General features: G+C 45.0%; 1 protein-coding gene across 14 annotated transcripts in view; it reads left to right on the top strand.

Annotated features, from left to right (window-relative positions):
- Window positions 1-17,322, top strand: part of DPY19L3 (dpy-19 like C-mannosyltransferase 3) — a 93,021-nt gene that overhangs the window by 17,807 nt on the left and 57,892 nt on the right. For 8 of the 14 annotated variants that reach the window (XR_016224486.1, XR_016224487.1, XM_008274580.5 and 5 more), the window contains exons 4-6: window positions 9,835-9,925; window positions 15,584-15,705; window positions 16,328-16,473. The exons of 1 other annotated variant lie outside the window; for it this stretch is intronic. Coding sequence is in view for 9 of the 13 variants with exons in the window: in XM_008274580.5 (XP_008272802.1) it covers window positions 9,835-9,925; window positions 15,584-15,705; window positions 16,328-16,473 (359 nt within the window). In the remaining 4 variants the exon portion in view is untranslated. The remainder of the gene's footprint in view (window positions 1-9,834; window positions 9,926-15,583; window positions 15,706-16,327; window positions 16,474-17,322) is intronic. 5 more of the 14 variants (XM_089318729.1, XM_089318728.1, XM_089318726.1 and 2 more) reach the window with 3 other exon arrangements.

The following is a 17,322-nucleotide window of genomic DNA, read 5'->3' as shown; positions in this document are numbered from 1 at the left end:
ATCAGTGAACAATGAGGATGAACTGTTTGCAACCCAGGTAATGTTGGAAAATGAAACTCAGTGACTAGTCCTACTTATATAGTACAGTGAAATGAAAGTCCTAACACTAGGAAAGAAAATAGCACATTAAATGTGTCACACACTAGGAACAAATCATTTTTATGCCAGGAATACCAAAGATATTATTGAGAGATCTGTTGGTATATTTGTTTGTTGTTGTCAGTACTGCAAAAGATGCAGAAAACATGTGAAAAAAAAAATCAGACATTTCCTCATAGCATGTACAACTTGAAACATGAACAGAGCCGATGAACCTACCACGTCAATAAGATGAAGGACAAAACCCATCCTTTTTTCTCAAATGACGAAAGCATTTGATAGATTTCAACATGGGGGTTGTTGTATTGTAAAAAGTGTAAAAACACTCAACCACCTAGGACAGAAGTGAACTTGAGCCTCACAGAGGGCATTTGCTAACAACAGCTAATACAAAATACATGATGAAGACTGGAAGCTTTCCCCTAAGGTTGGGAACAAGACAAGGATGTCTACTTTTGCCACCTGTGCTTAGCATTTTTATTGGACAGTCTAGTCAGAGAATTTAGGCAAGAAAATAAAAATGGAAGTCCTCCAAACTGAAAAGGAAGAAGTAAAACTATATATATGGCATAATCTTATTTATACAGCCCACTAAAAAACTAGCAAAGCCAATAAACTAATTCAGCAAAGTGCAGGATACAAAATCAATATTTAAAAGTTAATTACATGTAATGGCAATGAACAAGTCAAAAATGAAATTAAGAGAATAGTTTCATGTACAGTACCAATAAAAAGAATAAAATACTTAGGAATCAGATTTAACAAAAGCAGCATTGGGGCCGGCACTGTGGCGCAGCGGGTTAATGCCCTGGCCTGAAACACTGGATGTCTAGCTCTCTGCTATGGTCTAGGAAAGCAGTAGAGGATGGCCCAACTCCTTGGGCCCCTGCACCCACATGGGAGACCCAGAAGAAGCTCCTGGCTCCTAGCTTCGGATCAGCACAGCTCTGGCCGTTGCAGCCATCTGGGGAGTGAACCATTGAATGGAAGACCTCTCTCTCTCTGCCTCTCCTTCTCTGCCTCTGCTCTCTCTGTGTAACTCTGACTTTCAAATAAATCTTAAAAAAAAAAAAAAAAAAGGAAGCATAAAACTTAGTCCCTGCCACCCACTTGGGAGACCTGGAAGAAGCTTCTGGCTTTGGTCTGGCCCAGTCCTGGCCGTTAAAGCCATCTGTGGAGTGAACCAGCAGATGGAGGATCAATCTCTCTCTCTCTCTCTGTAACTTTCAGTAGGTAAATAAATATATGTATATTTTTTAAAAAGGTAACAAATGTAGATAAAAGTTTGGAGAAATTAGAATCGCTCCATGTGGGTGGTGGGAATTTTAAATGATGCAGCTGCTGTGGAAAGTAGTCTAGCCATTCCTCAAGTTAAATACAGGGTTTCTGTATAATCTTAGCTGTTCTGCTGCCAACTGTATCCCAGGGAAGATGAAAACATGTCCACCCTAAGGTTGTACACGCTGGTTTCTAGCAGCATGGTTGTGCTAGTCAAAAAGTACAAACAACCCAAGAGTCCAGCTGATGAATGAATAGATAAAAGTAGCTTATTCCATACAATAGGTTATTTGACAGTTTTGAAATTGATTGCCAGTATGTGCCACAACACAGGTGAATTTCGAAAATATGCCAAATGAAAGAAGCCAGGCAGGAAGGGCTGCCTATCACATGATCTCATGTACATGAGATGTCCAGAGCAGGTCGAGCTGGAGAGTCAGAAGTTTGTCTAGGGCTTGGCGGGCGTGACCGTTGACAGAGCGACAGTTCAGTGGTGCGGGTTTCTTTTTGGGAAATGCAGATGTTCTAAGATTGATTGGAAGATACATGCGATACATGCAGTAGTAAGAGCTGTTGAGCCGTACACTTTAAATAGGTGAGTTGTATGGTTTGTGAATTCAGTCTTAAGCTGTTAAAAAAGAATTAATGCTTTGTTGTTGTTTAATACAGCTTGCACACATCGCAGACTCAGTGCTAAGTAAGACCTTGCCCAGCAGAGAAACAGTTCTCCAAAAGAACTCTCTGTGACCATGGGAAGGTCTTCATCAGTGCTGTGCTGTCGAGTGCTATAGCTGCTAGCCAAGTGTGTCCAGGAATCCAGGAACTGGCTTTTCTATTTCCATCACACTTAAGTAGGCATATCCGGTTAGAGGCTAATGAATTGGACAGCGCCCCATTAGAAGTGTATCTCCACGCCAGAGCTCTTTCTTGTCACTGCTGTTACTTAACATTGCTTAGGAAGTGCCAGTCACCCAAAGTAATCAAAGTAAGAAAGCACAAACATGGGGAAGAAGGAGATAAAATCATTATTTGCAGATGATGTGACTGTATACCTGGAAATTCCGGGAGAATGAGCTGGAAAAAAGTATCTCACAGGCAAGAAAATGCAGAAGTGAGCAGGGTATGAAATTAAATACCCAGAAACCAAAATATTTTACTTTAAAATTTGTCAAATTGGAACTACCAGAGAAGGAGGAACTCAGATAGGCCTTTTAGAGTTGCCTGGCATTCCTGTGACGCTGCCTTATCCGCTTATGCCCAGCTTTCCGGGCTCTCCTGATAACCTTTTCTTCCCTCAGCCCTTCGCTGCACCTTCTTCCCACGTCTTTATCCTCAGCTCATGATACTGCTCCTGATAGCGCTAGGTAGAAGCAAGCTGGCTGCATCTGTCTGGATCTCTGCCCATTTGTACTGGCTTTTCTCGCCCTGGTGTAGGAGACCCATCCCCCTCCCTTCTGCTGACACACGCTGTTGGGACAGTCGATCAGTCGATTCTGTCTCTCTCGCTCTTCCATCCTGTGGGAGAAGCCTTCTCTGACCTTGAACTTCTGTCTCATTTTTCTGCTCACTTATAACACCAAAACTGCCCCTCAGAAGTTGGGCAGCCTGTTCGTTCTTCCTGTTTTCTCACTTGAACCCATACCAGTTGGGCTTTTACCCTGATGCTGCTTTAAAAATGTTCCCGTGGAAATCGCCAGTGACCTCCAAGACACTCCGCTGAGTGGTCGTTGTGCCTCATTTTCCTTGACTCATTAGCACGGTTTTCGTGGCCTGCTGGCGCCGTTCTGGATTTACCCAGGCATCGTCAGCAGATACGTGACGCCCTTGCAGTCTGCTCAGCCTCCTGACCTCTGACAGGCAGGGAACCTGGGACTTGGCCCTTGAGTTGTTGTCCACTGTTGCTGTCTTGTCTGCAGCTCTGGCTGTCACCTGTCTGTCGATGGCTCCCCTCCGCACAGCCATCCCCTGCAGGCCATCTTCGTGTGGATGTCCAGTAGGTGCTTCAGGCTTAACCAGTCCAGAACCAAACATCTGGCCAGTTGTTGGGCACTTCTCCCCAGTCTTTTCCAGCTCTACAGATTGCAACCTCGTCCTTCAGGTCCTTTAGCGGTGCACATCTCACGTTAGCTCTCTTAAGCAGAGCCAGTCTGCTGTGCTCTCATGGCCTCCAGGATCAGGTCTCCTGCAGCCTCTGCCTTGGCATCCAGCTGGGTCACGATGCAGCTCCCTCTTTGATTTCCCTGCCTTGTCTTCACCTCCTTGTCCAGTCTGAACTCAGCAGCTCTAAAAATATAAACCAGCACATACTCCCGCTCAAAGCCCTCCTCACCCAAACTGAGCATATCCTAAACCAAACTCCTCACCTTCTCCCCCCGCCCCGGACCCACACTTGCACCTCCTAGCCCCAGCGTCCCAGCCCTGCTACCTCTCCGACTCTTCCTGCCCATTACCCTCCTGACCTTATTCACTGCCCTCCTTTGCTCCCTCCCACCCAGGCCACTGTCCCTCAGGGTGCCTGTGACAGATAGGCTCTTCCCTCAGATACCTGCTGGCTCAGAGCCTCACCTCTTTAGGTTTCTGTCCAGGTGGCACTGTGCCAGTGAAGCCCTACCTGCCTACCTTTAAAATCACACCCCTCACACCCCTCCCCTTCTCTCCCTTCCCGGGTTGACATTTTGCATAGCATTTATATTCTTGCATTGTGCAATTTACTGATTCTTTTAAAGATTTATTTAGGAGCTGGCATTGTGGCACAGAGGTTAAGCCTCCACGTGCAACCTGGCATCCCAAATGGCCCAGCTGCTCCACTTCTAATTCAGCTCCCTGCTAATGGCCTGGGAAAAGCAGCAGAAGATGGCCCAAGTGTTTAGGGCCTGCCACCCACATAGAGACCAAGAAGAAGCTCCTGGTTCCTGGCTTCAGCCTGGTCCAGCCCGGGCCATCTGGGGAGTGAACCAGTGGATAGAAGATGGGTCTCTCTCTCTCTCTCTCTCTCTCTCTCTCTCTCTCTCTCTTCCCCACTCTCTATAATCCTGCCTTTCAAATAATTTTTTTAATGTTTAAAAAATATTTTTTAAAAAAGATTTATTTATTTACTTGAAAGAGTGATAAATATCTTTCATCCACTAGTTCGCTCCCCCAAAGACTCTCAACAGCCAAGTTGAGGTTAGACTGGAGCTAGGAGCCAGGGACTGAACCCACATTTCCAAACAGCGTGGCAGGAACCTAAGTGTTTGAGTCATCATCCACTGCCTCCCAGCTGCATTAGCAGGAAACTGGATCAGAAGCACGGAGTACCCGGCCTGGAATCAGGCACTCCAGTGTGGGTGCAGGAGTCCCACGTGGCGGCTTAACCCACTGCATCATGACACCTGCTCCCCAGATTCTGTGTGTTCTTCTCTCTTCTACTCTAGATTATAAACTTCACAAATCCAGACATTTTTTTGTCTGTTTTATTCTCTGCTGATCTCCCTCCAGAAAATATGCTTGTCATGGCAGGTGTTTGGCCTAGTGGTTAAGATAGCGGCCATTGGTGGGTGAACCAACGGAAAAGGAGGACTTTTCTCTCTCTCTCTCACTGTCCACTCTGCCTGTCAAAAAAAAAAACTACTGTATCCCACGTCAGGGTGCCTGGGTTTACATCCCAACTCTGGCTCCAGACTCCAGCTGCTCGCCAGTGCAAGCTGTGATGAGTTAAGTGCTTGGATTCCTGCCAGGCACATGGGAGACCCGATTGCATTCCAGGCCTCTGACTTTGACCCCAGCCCAGTCCCACCATAAACTTTGCAGGTATTTGGGGAGAGAACCAGCAAACTGGGAGCTTACTGTCTCTTTGTCCCTCAAATAAAGAATTGGGGAAGCAGTACAAATTTATACATCCATCCATTCATTTATTCCTGACACTAGGCTTATAAGAATACAAAAAGCATGATTGAATGAATGAATGTTGAATGAATGAAGAGAATGATGGGTTGGAGGGGAAAAAGGCCAGGTAGGAGCACGGGATCTGGCGGGGAAGCTGGTTGAACAGTGGAGGCACAGGGCTGCTCTTTCTTCCCACTGTTTCCTTGATAGCCTTTTTCCTTTACTTACAATGTGTTCTTTCTCATCGAAACATTAACTGCATTGATCAAGGACGGAATGCTGAGACTTTCGTGTTTCCCCAGCAAATCAGTGATGGGAAATGATAATTCTCATTTGGTTGAACACACTTGGGCCATGCATCTTTCAGTCTTTTTTTTCCCCCCTTCTGCTAACATTTTTTACTGTTGCTTTGTCATTTATCTGATATTGCAGAACTTGGCATATCTTCCCATTGAGTCCTTGTGCAAAGCAAGGAGTCCTTAGAATAAAGAGGGTTAGTCCGTGGCGCTGGGCACACTCGTCTCTCAGTGTGGCCCCGTGGGCACACTGTCACCTCAGCAGCGGTCTGACTGCCTCACAGGCACTGCTTGGCAGCTCTCACGTGCCTCAGCTCTCGTCAACTCGAGGGCAAGAACCATTCCATTGTAACAGATGGACATGAATTTAACCAGACAATAAACCATGTATGTGCCATAAATGTGTTTGCGGAGGGCATGGTTCCCAGTGCAGAATTTTTAAGAACAGCTGTCCTATCGCGAGCTCGTTTCTTGGTGAGATGATTTGTTAACCTAATTCTGAAACAGATTACATTCATAAAGTTAATCTGTCAATGGCTTCTCCCCTACTACCCACATTCTAATTATTCTGGGGGGAGGGGACAGTTTATACAAGCAAAATTTATGTACACGAGGCTTAAAAACTAATTTGATCTGTTCTCTTTCCAAATCTGGTGTCATTTGTCTAAAAGGGGTCTTTAACCTTTTGTGCATTGCTAGCAACTTGCCTCAAGGCCTGTGGGGCATACAGATCATTCACTGAGAACCGTCATTTTATTTTCCTCGCTGCTTTCTCCTATTAAATTACTCGAGAAACGACTTAGTTTGAGCTGCACAGTTCTTTTAAAAAGTGCAGTTCTTTTTGTCTTCCCACTTCTTCCTGTCATTATCTTCGCAAAAGATGTTTTCATTCCCTCCACAAACATTGCTTTCCCTGTGGAATCTATGCAAATTAGAACATGGAGTATTTGTTCGTTTTGCATTCTTTAGAGGGTGACTTCTGTTGGTGTACATTTTCACTGGCGTGATCCACCAGGCAAAGTATAAATTGCTGTAAAACTGGAAAAGTGTTTGAATGAATAAAGCAGATGTTCTCTTAGCATGAAGCAGATGTAAAACTTGCAAGTGTCTGTCTAATAAAGTATAGCATTTGGTTCTATACAGCTGGTGCCAAGATTACCGATTAATCACGTTTGAACGCATTTTTACTAATTAGGTCCCCCTCTGTTCTTTACTGTTTGGGGTATTTTAAAGAGAGGGGCGGAGCACAAAAGCTTTTCACTTTGAATGCTTTGAGCAACATTTGTTTCTTTCTGTGGTTACAAGGCCATTCTTTCATTCTTGGAGCCGTATAGGAAATGAAGCCCATGGATGCGGATTACTGATTTAGCTCTGCAGTCTGATTTGGGGAGGTTGGTTTGCCGTTAGGATCTTACACTGAAAGTAATGGTTACTACTTGGAACACTTTAGGACAGCTGGAGAGAAGAAAAGGAATGTAATTAAACTTAATGTTTTCCTTTCTTATTTGCATGGACAAAAGCCAGTATTTGTTCAGTTAACATCAATTCATAGCCTCTGTGCTTGTCTAACCAATTAGGAGTTTGAACATTGTGGGTTTTTTTTTAATTAATTAATTAATTTGAAAGTCAGAGTTACAGAAAAGGGAAAAGAGAGATCTCCAGTCTGCTGGTTCACTCCCCAAATGGCTGCTATGGCCAGGACTGGAACAGGCCAAACCCAGGAGCCAGGAGCTCTGTCCGGGCCTCCCACGAGGGTGGCAATACTGGGGCCACCTGCTGCTGCCTTCCCCAAGTACATTAGCAGGAAGCTGGATCGCAAGTGGAGCTGCCAGGACTCACACTGGCACTCAGTGGTACTGGCATCACAGGCAGCAGCTTAACCCACTGTGCCACAATGCCAGCCCCAGGAGTTTCAACATTGTAGAAACAAATGATACCGGTTTCTCAAATTAAAGATGAGTGGGTTGACATAACTACTAAAAAGTGTTGCTTGTACTGCTATGAAAGACAGCACAACTCAGTAGCAGCTAAGAAAGCTTAAGCAGCTGTATTCTGGGGGCCAGTGCTGTGTCATAGGTTAATTAGCATCCCATATGGGCCCCAGTTCAAGGCTTCTGATCCAGCTCCCTGAGAATGTGCCTGGGAAGGCAGCAGATGGTGGCCCAAGTGCTTGGCCCTCTGCACCCACATGAGAGACCTAGAAGAAGCCCTGGGTTTTGGGCTTTGGACTGGCCCAGCCCTAGCTGTTGCGGCCATTTGGGGAGTAAACCAGCAGATGGAAGATTCATTCTCTCTCTCTCTCTCTCTCTCTCTCTTCCTTCCCTCTCTCTCTAATTCTGCCTTTTAAATAAATAAATAAAAAAAATGTATTGTTATATATTGCCCATCATATAAAGCAGGAGTAGGGAATGTCAGACCCGTGGGCCTTCAGCTGGTCTGACCCTGAAATTTACTGAAACTCAGTAAATCTACAGCAGGCTGATTTTTAAGTCAATAATTTGGTATGGCCTGCAAATGATGTTATAAATATCCAAATTGCCATTGACAGAAAAAAGGTTCCCCACCCCTGAGGTGGGGCTAGTGAAATTACATTTTTTTTTTTTTTATTTGACAGGTAGAGTTATAGACAGTGAGTGAGAGAGAGAGAGAAAGGTCTTCCTTTACTTGGTTCACTCCCCAAATGGCCACCACGGCCAGCGCTGTGCCAATCAGGAGCCAGGTGCTTCCTCATGGTCTCCCATGCATGTACAGGGGCCCAAGCACTTGGGCCATCCTCCACTGCCCTCCTGGGCCACAGCAGAGAGCTGGACTGGAAGAGGAGCAACCGGGACTAGAACCCGGCGCTCATATGGGATGCTGGTGCCGCAGGCAGAGGATTTACCAAGTGAGCCACGGTGCCAGCCCATGTGAAATTACATTTTCGTACCTGATGGACCTTTCCTCCGTGCTTGATTTTCACCTGAGAAATTTGTTTGCTGTGAAAGGAAGTTCAGTATATAGGCAGACTGGCTACCCACTTTCTGGTTTTTTGTTGTTGTTGTTGTTGTTTTTGAAAAAAAAAAAAAGACTTAGTTAACAATGATATAACAGTTTGGTTTTTGGAGTCAGTAATTGGATAGTTTACACTCTTTGGTAATTAAGATAGTATTTCATCAATGCTTTATCCATGAACTGATTTATAATACTTTTTTTTCTAAAGGATCAGAGAAATATTTCAAGGATAGAGGAAATAGAGTAAATAACTTCCAGGTCTGAAGATAAATAGCACAAGGAGTTCTTCTAATGAAATGTTTATTACTATTTGAAGAACAGCTGGAGGTGTGTGGAGTGGTTCCTGGGCAGGAAGTGCAGAATTCTGGGTTCCTCAGTCCAGCTGGGTCTGTGGGATGTGGAGAGAGTGTTACACTTTAGACGTGTGGCACACTCTAGGACCTGGCTTTTTGAACATGGGGGGTAAAAGAATCTGTGATGATGTGGATTGTAACTTTCCACTCATTGTTACTTTGACACATACATGAAATACACAATCTGAGTATTACTAGGATTTTTCCAGAAAGGCTTCCTCATCCTCATTCCCCATTGCCTCCATATTTTGCGTTAATGATTTAAATTTTAAATTTGGTAAGAGCATCTTGCCGCTAAATTGACTAATGCTATTACTTTACAGTTTCAGATTTTCTAAGATTGAGCACTTGCCTAAAAGCAGTTTCAATATTTCACGTATCTATTTGCCTGCACAAGCTTCATTCCAGGATTACAGTTGTCAGAATAAAATTCGTATGTAAAGGGTGTGCTGTATTTGACGAAGAATACCTTACATTTTTAGGTTAAAAAGAAAGTCCTTGATCTTAAATAATTAGTGCTAGATAGGTATTTAGTGTGATTATAGTCCTCTTCATTGGGAGATTTTCTTTTCTTTTTATAATGACCTTGTTTTGTTTTTCACTGATATTATATTAGAATGGTGACTTTTTTTTTTGTTAATTTTTGAAATTTAGTTTTAATATGTCCTGATAGAAAAGGAAAACATTAACTGGGAAATGACAGTTTAAATGGAACCAGCTGTCTCTATTGGTTACGGAGGTTTGTTATGGATAAGGTCCAGCATCCAGGGTGGACAGAAGTGTGGGATAAGCCCCCAGCTCCAGCAATTGCCAGCCTTCTCCTGTCCGTGTGTGCAAACTTTCTTGAGACTGTATTTTCGGAGTTTTTTTCTCTCCTAAGTTACAATTCATGTCCTGTTTCTACAGTGACAATATATATTTAAGCAAAACCAGTAGATCTAACTTTGTTTCAGGAAGTGGAGCGAGAAATCTCATTCAGGACGGAATGTGGACTGTATTACTCCTACTACAAGCAAATGCTACAGGCGCCAACCCTTGTACAAGGTAATCACAAGCCAAGTAGTTTCATTTGGGGTCTGCTGCGTTCATTTCAATGTTTTAGTCAAAATGGGAGCAGGCCTTTAGGCTAGCGTTAGGAGGCCCACGTCTTGGGCCAACATTGTGGCATAGTGGGTTAAACCGTGGCCTGCAACATGGGCATCCCATATGGCTGCTAGTTCGAGTCCTGGTGGCTCCACTTCCAATCCAGCTCCCTTCTAAGGTGCCTGGGAAACTCACAGAAAATGGCCCAAGTGCTTAGGCCCCTGCCAACTGCATGGGAGACCCAGATGGAGCTCCTGGCTCCTGGCTTCAACCTGGCCCAGCCTTGGCTGTTGCTGCCATTTGGGGACTGAATCAGCAGATGCAGGATCTCTGTGTCTATCCCTAACTCTACCTTTCAAATAAATACATACATAAATGTTAAAAAAAAAAGTTTCTTTTTAGCCAAAACATTCTTTGCACTAAAACAGTTTAAATGCTTTGAGGAGCGTGAATAGTTCTTTCTTGTTAACATCTAATAATTTCCTGAAAAATATGCTCTGTAAGAAGTTACATAATTTTTATACATATTTTATATAACTCCCCTTCTTGCTTTCCAGCCCCTCTCTGTTCTAAAAGTAGTCTCTTTGTACTTTCTTGATTTTGTTGCTGATTTTTGTCATAATCCTTTTATTTTATTTTTTTGTTTTCACTTTATTTGAAAGATAAGTCTTCCCTCTGCCAGTTTACTCCCCAAATGCCCCTCGAGGGCTGGACAAGGGCAAAGCCAGGAGCTCAAAACGCCATCCAGGTCTCCCTCATGGCTGGCAGGAACCCGAGTGCTTGAACTCCATCATCTGCTGCTGCCGCCCGCAGTGCACATTAGCAGGAAACTGGATCGGAAGCATAGTAGCCAGGACTTGAACTAGGGGTAACAGGCATTCCAAATGCCATCTTTAACCCCAGTACCAAATGCAAACCCTTCATGATTATTTTAGAAAAAGTTTTACCAGTGAAATGAGTATTGATTGTCAAAAAACAGGAGATAGATTTGGTAATGCAAATTGTAGCTGTTCTTCTTGTCTCTGGTGGCCCCCAATCATTCCTTTCCTTTGCAATGGCCACTTCCCTGCATTTTCACTTTTCCTAAGTGGTTTCGAGCCCACGCTCTCCACCATCAGTCCCTGCTAATGGAAGCTCCAAAAGGATCTCTTCTACTTACTGTGCCTTTGACGTGACTGAGTGGGCCCATGTGACAGAATTGCCCTTGTCTAGGCTTTACTTGGATTCAATTAGAATGTTTTTGGAAAGAATTCTTTCCAGGTGATGTTTTGTACTTCTCATTTTACCAAAGTATGAGACATGAAGTTTTGGTTATTTTTCCAGAAAAATTATTGGGATCTCGAGTTGATAGCTTGATTTATCCACGATGAGGATAATTAGCCCACTGTCCTATAACTTCGTGTTTTTAGCAGCCGTTGATGATTGCCACTGTGCACTGTGACATTCTAATTGCATCACTGTTCCTGTGTTTACTGGCTGGAGCTCTGTGATATAGAAAGCCTTTCCTCATCAATTGTGAGGTCGCCCTGAGGTACCATTTCTACAAAAAAGGCAGAATAATGCTTGATCCCACCCCGACCCAAACAGTCAGTCATCGCTGTTCACGTGTTCTGTATTTGCATAATCATGTACTCACAAAAATGAATCTCTGGCCACCCCCCCCTCCCCCAAATCAGCATTCATGATGCTTTCACAGTCATTCATGGATACGTCCCAAGCTGTGGAAAGTTCCAGTCATCCACGTGCTTGCTCCCAGCAGAGACTGAACAAGGTGTCACTCTGCCTGTTTCTGTCCTCATACTCCAGTGCCCTTTCTGCAGTCTTACTTACTGCCACGTTTCCACCTTTTTCTGCTGTTTGTTGGTGGTCTTGCAGTTGAAAATGGCCCGCAAGCGTGTGGAAAGTGCTGTCTCGTGCTCCTAAGTGCAAGAAGGCTGTGCAATGCATTACAGAGGAAATATGTGTTAGATAAGCGCCATTCAAGCATGAGCCATGGTGCTGTTGACCATTAGTTAGTTAAATGTTAACAAATCAGTAAATATTAAAGAAACTGTCTTTAAACAGAATCCCACATTAAACAAGGATGCGTGTAGGTCACTTGACCAAAATCCATTACCATAAGGTCGCAGGGACCTAACCCTTTAATTCCTAATAGTATTCGCTAATTCCCTTTCTACTGTGACTGTGTAGAACATCACCACTCTGAATACTGAGAGTTGATGCTGTTTGCCAGTTCTCACGTTGCTTCTCTAGCATTCTCTAAGACAGTGATTCTCACGGGTAATGGTGGAGGGAGGACTGGGATGGGGACTGTGCCCCAAGGGGACATTTGGAATGTCTGGAGACATTGTGGACTATCACACCTCCAGGCTGGGGGTCCTACTGGAATCCAGTGGGTGGAAGCCAGCGTTGCTACCTGATGTCCTCCAACACACAGGTCCACCCCAGTGTCAGTCAGTAGTCCTGAGGTCAAGAAATGGCTGGACGACTGCTGTGAGGGTCACTGTGGACGCAGTGGTCTACTTACTGGGATTCATTTGTCATTCATTAAGTGTTTTTTTGGAAGACTGAAGCACATAAAAAGGTGGAGAGTGTGTTTCCACATGCCCGTTACACAGCCAGAACAGTTACGAACTCCTGACCAGTCTTGTGTTCTCCTTCCCCTGCCCAAAACCTGTATTTTGGACTAAATCCAAGACAAAATATTTTTCTTTTTTTAAGATTTATTTATTTGAAAGTATTACAGAAGGAGAGACAGAGCAATAGATAACTCTTCCATCCTCTGCTTCACTCCCTCCATGGCAGCAATGTCAGGGCTGGACCTGTCTGAAGCCAGGAGCCAGGAGCTCCATCCAGGTCTCCCCTGCAGGTAAAGGAGCCCAAGGACTTGGGCCATCTTCCACTGCTTTCCCAGGTGCATTAGCTGAGAGCTGGATCGGAAGTGGAGCAGCCGGGACTCGAATTGGCACCCATATAGGGTGCTGGCATTGCAGGTAGCAGCTTTAACCCGTTATGCCACAACTCCAGCTGCCAGCAGATTGTTCTGTGAACACATCAGTGTGTTTCAGGAGTTGATGTTTTGCCCTGAGGGGTGCCCTTCTGACTACTTACTTTTTGACCTGACCCTGGTGGCCTCTGAAGACCCCGTTCCTTTTTGGACAAAGATCTTTCAGGCCAATGGTGTATTTCCTAGAATCCACCCTTTCTCCAAGGAGCTCTAGTGCATTCGGGCAGCAGGGACATTGTTTCCAAGTAGAACTTGGAGCTGTGCTCCCCCACAAAAGAAAGTATGCATATAACCAATTTCACTTCCAAGTTGAGGTAACATGGATTTTACTTTTTACTTTTTTGGTTTTAAATTTGTATTTTTTTTAAAGTTGAAAACTGATTCTTAATAATATTAGTGTTATTTCTATGCTATTTTATATCTGTAATGCTTTCAAAGTAACAGTAATAGCATTGCTGCTTGCAGTGTTAACTACCCGAGAAGCTGTCTCTGCAGCTCTTTCCTCCTTATCTCATCTGGGGCCACACATGGTCACTTCCCTGGGTTTTCAGGTCACTGGAAAGCATTCTTTCTCTGAGACTGAGCCACCACTCAGTAGGTTTACTTCTTTATCCTGCTTTTGGTTTTCAGGCATTGTGTTGTAAAATTTTTTATTTACCTTGTTTTATACTTATAGAAAATGTTTACATGTTCCCAAAATCAAAACTATGAAACAGAAAGCACCCAGAAGGGGCCTCCTTCCGTTTCCTTCCCAGCTCTTTAGGTAACCATTTTTATTAGTTTTTGGTTTATTCTTACGCTGTTAGTAGTTTAACTATAAGCAAGAACTTCATTCACATTTCCCCTTTTATCAGAGGAAAACTGCTTGCCATATACACTGTTCTCTACTTTGTTTTTTCCACTTAGCAAAAAGTCTTGGGGATCACTCTGGTGGGGCATGAGGGTGGCTCTCATTCCTTTTTGCAAGTATGTAGCACTCCTTGGTGTGATGACCACAGGTGACCATCAGGGGAGGCCCCTTAATAGCTTGCTCGGGCTGCTGCACAAAATGCTGTAGACTGCGTGGCTTAGGCAATAGAAACCTGTTTCCACGTGTCTCTGGAGGCAGAGGTTGAGGTGAGGAGGCCCACCTGATCGGGTTCTGATGACAGCCCTCTCCGTGACTTACAGACAGCCGTGTTTTTGCTGTGTCCTCGAGTGGCAGAGACAGCAGGCAAGCTCTGTGGAGTCTCGTCCCGGGCTGGAGGGGCAGGGACACAAACATCCAGTCCCTCCCAGCCCCATGTTGCTCTTCTAGGGCTGCCGTGCCCGCATAGTGCAAGTGGGCAGCTTCAACAACAGACACTTGTTTTCTCTCCGAGGGCAAGGTGCTGCCAGGGCTGGTTTCTGGTGCGGCCTCTCTTCCTGTCCTGTAGACACCCCCTGCCCTTGGTGTCCTCACGCAGCCTTTTCTCTGTGCAAGTGGCAGGAGGAGGAAGAGCAGCAGCACAGCTCTTATCTGTTCCTCTTCTGACGCGGACATCAGTCCTGTCAGACCGAGACACCTCTCGCCCTTGATGGATCTTCAGATGCAGGGAGGCTAGGACGTCAGCACAGGAACTCGAGTTCCGCCCGCGTCTCCTCCCACTGAGGGATGTTGGGGTTGTTGCTGATCTTTCCCTGTTGAACGACCCTGTGTAAATGACCTCGTGCCTGCTGTGCTCTGGCCAGACTGCCTTTGGCAGTGCTTTAGGTCGGAGCTGGCCTTTTCAGATCAGCGGGCCGGTGCACACGATTCGGCTGGGTGGTGCCGAATTCTTCCATAGGGATGATGCCATTTTGCATTCCCAGCTGCACTGCGTGAGAGTCGACTTCCTCACAACCTCACTAACTTGATTTTAGCCAAGGTGATGGATGAGAAATGGTATCTCAGTGCAGTTCTAATTTGCACTGTCTGTGGGAGTGAGGTTGAGTGTCTTTTCCTACGCCCGAGGACAACTGTGCACATTTTATTCCATGAACTAGCCAGCTGTACCTCATATTGTCGGCTTAGTTACAGCAGCACATGACCCCGGTGTGACAGTGGGTTTCTGTGACAACAGGTTTAAGTCTCTCTCGTCACGTCTGCTGCGAGGCAGCAGCGGCCCTGCCTGCCATGTCCTCTTACACTAGCCCCTGTTCGGAACATGCCAGCGTCATGGCAGAGGCAAAGAGTGACATTGGTAGAAACGTGTCCTCTCTGAAAACCCCACGTGTGGTGTGCTTCCCATCCACTCACGTGCCATGGGTCAGTGTCCCAGGGAGTGGGAAGGCTGTGAGCACTCTGCGGAGGACTGCCCGGCGAGGTGGCAGTGTGGGGGATGTCAAGTCCTCTCACCCAGTGTCTGCACAAGAACCAGTGTGTTTTTCTTTGTCATTGCAGTCATTAAGGTTTTGTGGACCTATGTTTGTGCAAACACTCCAGTAGTGTCCATCTGATCCATGTGGAAAGCTCTTTGAGAGTAGGCCTGGAGGTTTTTGCTTACTGTTCTATCTCCACTGCCTACTGCAGTCTCTGACACATCCTAAAGAGTCAATAATTTGAATGAATACTTTTAACTTTTTCCCCCTGATTTCTCAAATATTAATCTTAGGTTTTCATGGCTTAATATATGATAATAAAACTGAATCCATGCGGACAATTAACCTCCTTCAACGAATGAATATTTACCAAGAGGTTTTTCTCAGTATTTTGTATAGAGTTCTACCCATACAGGTAAGTTGCATTCTGTGACACTGAATTGTTAATATCAAATGAAAGAAAAATCTGCCACTTTGAGCTGAAAGTCTCTTATATGTTCTTTTGATGTTTTCTGGCTCAGAAGCAAATCAGCAGTACCCTGATTTTCTTCATGTATATTGTGAATTGTGCTTTTTATTTATATGTTTCTCTTTTCAAAGGTTTTTATATAGAGATGTTTCCTGGTTTATAATATATGTGAGCAGCCTAGACTTTGATAAATCCTTTCATTTGGAAATGTGTAATCACTCTGGGTTTATCTTTGAGATAAAAAAGATAATTTGTTAAGTTAGCAAATTGCAGTGACCAGTACTCATGTGGATGAGATAAAATTGGACTAAGTTAAGTGCAACTTGGCTGAAGAATGGAGCTGGAACCCTCAGGGACTTCCCTTCCTGTGCACCTGTTGGTAGGGAGGAAGAGCAGCAGGTGCTCGTGCAGATGGAGGGGCGGTGTGGGCTCACAGCTGGGAGTGAACAGCCAGCGTCTGAGCTTCGCATTGCTACTGTCATGGTTTTGTTTGTTTTTTGTTTTTAACATGGCAGCAAGGAGAGTTGCAGCTTCCCTGACAAGTACTTTTTCTTTTTCCCTTCTACAGAAATATTTAGAGCCAGTTTATTTTTATATTTATACCTTATTTGGGCTGCAGGCAATCTACGTGACAGCTCTTTATGTCACCAGCTGGCTCCTTAGTGGTACCTGGCTCTCAGGACTGTTAGCAGCCCTCTGGTACGTCGCAAACAGGTGAGTAGAGGCAGTCTGCCCCTCTGTCTGTCCAGAATGTGGGCGAGCCTGAAGTTAGCTTCGTTTCCAGTTCAGAGGCATTTCCTCTGCCACTTGCGTGGACAGGAGCATTTCTCTTTGGTTTGCCTGAGAGTTAAATGTTTCTTACTTGGTAAGGTGAAAGTCCCACTTGCATATTTCCATCTGAGGAACAGTAAATTGCAGATTGGGACAGTCCTCAGTAGTAATCCCAGCTCAGTCCAACCAGTAATTCTCTGCATGCCACATATGCTGGTATTTAAAAAAGTTTATACGGGGGCCCCAGCTGCTTCTCTTCCAATCAGGCTCTCTGCTCTGGCCTGGGAAAGCAATAGAAGATGGCCTACGTGCTTGGGCCCCTGCACCGACATGGGAGACCCAGAAGAAACTCCTGGCTCCTGGCTTCTTATCAGCCCAGCTCCTGCAGCCATTTGGGAAGTGAACCAGCAGATGGAAGATCCTCTCTCTCTCTCTCTTTTTCTCTCTCTCTCTCTCTGTGACTATACCTCTCAAAAAGAGTTTATGCAGATGCAGAAAATTCTGAAAGCCGTGTTTATGAGGGTCTTCAAAAAGTTAACAGAAAATGCCATGAATTTCAACTTTTTTGGTGCAAAAATAGATTAATTTTTTTGACAGGCAGAGTAGACACTGAGAGAGAGAGAGAAAAAGGTCTTCCTTTGCCATTGGTTCACCTTCCAGTGGCCACCGCGGCTGGCGCACCGCGCTGATCCAATGGCAGGAGCCAGGTGCTTCTCCTGGTCTCCCATGGGGTGCAGGGCCCAAGCACTTGGGCCATCCTCCACTGCACTCCCTGGCCACAGCAGAGAGCTG

Source organism: Oryctolagus cuniculus, chromosome 18 (assembly GCF_051225735.1).
Source record: "Oryctolagus cuniculus isolate XC-2025 breed Fujian yellow rabbit chromosome 18, ASM5122573v1, whole genome shotgun sequence".
NCBI lineage: Eukaryota > Metazoa > Chordata > Mammalia > Lagomorpha > Leporidae > Oryctolagus > Oryctolagus cuniculus.
The sequence above is the reverse complement of the archived record's forward strand: the minus strand, read 5'-3'. Positions and strand labels throughout refer to the sequence as shown.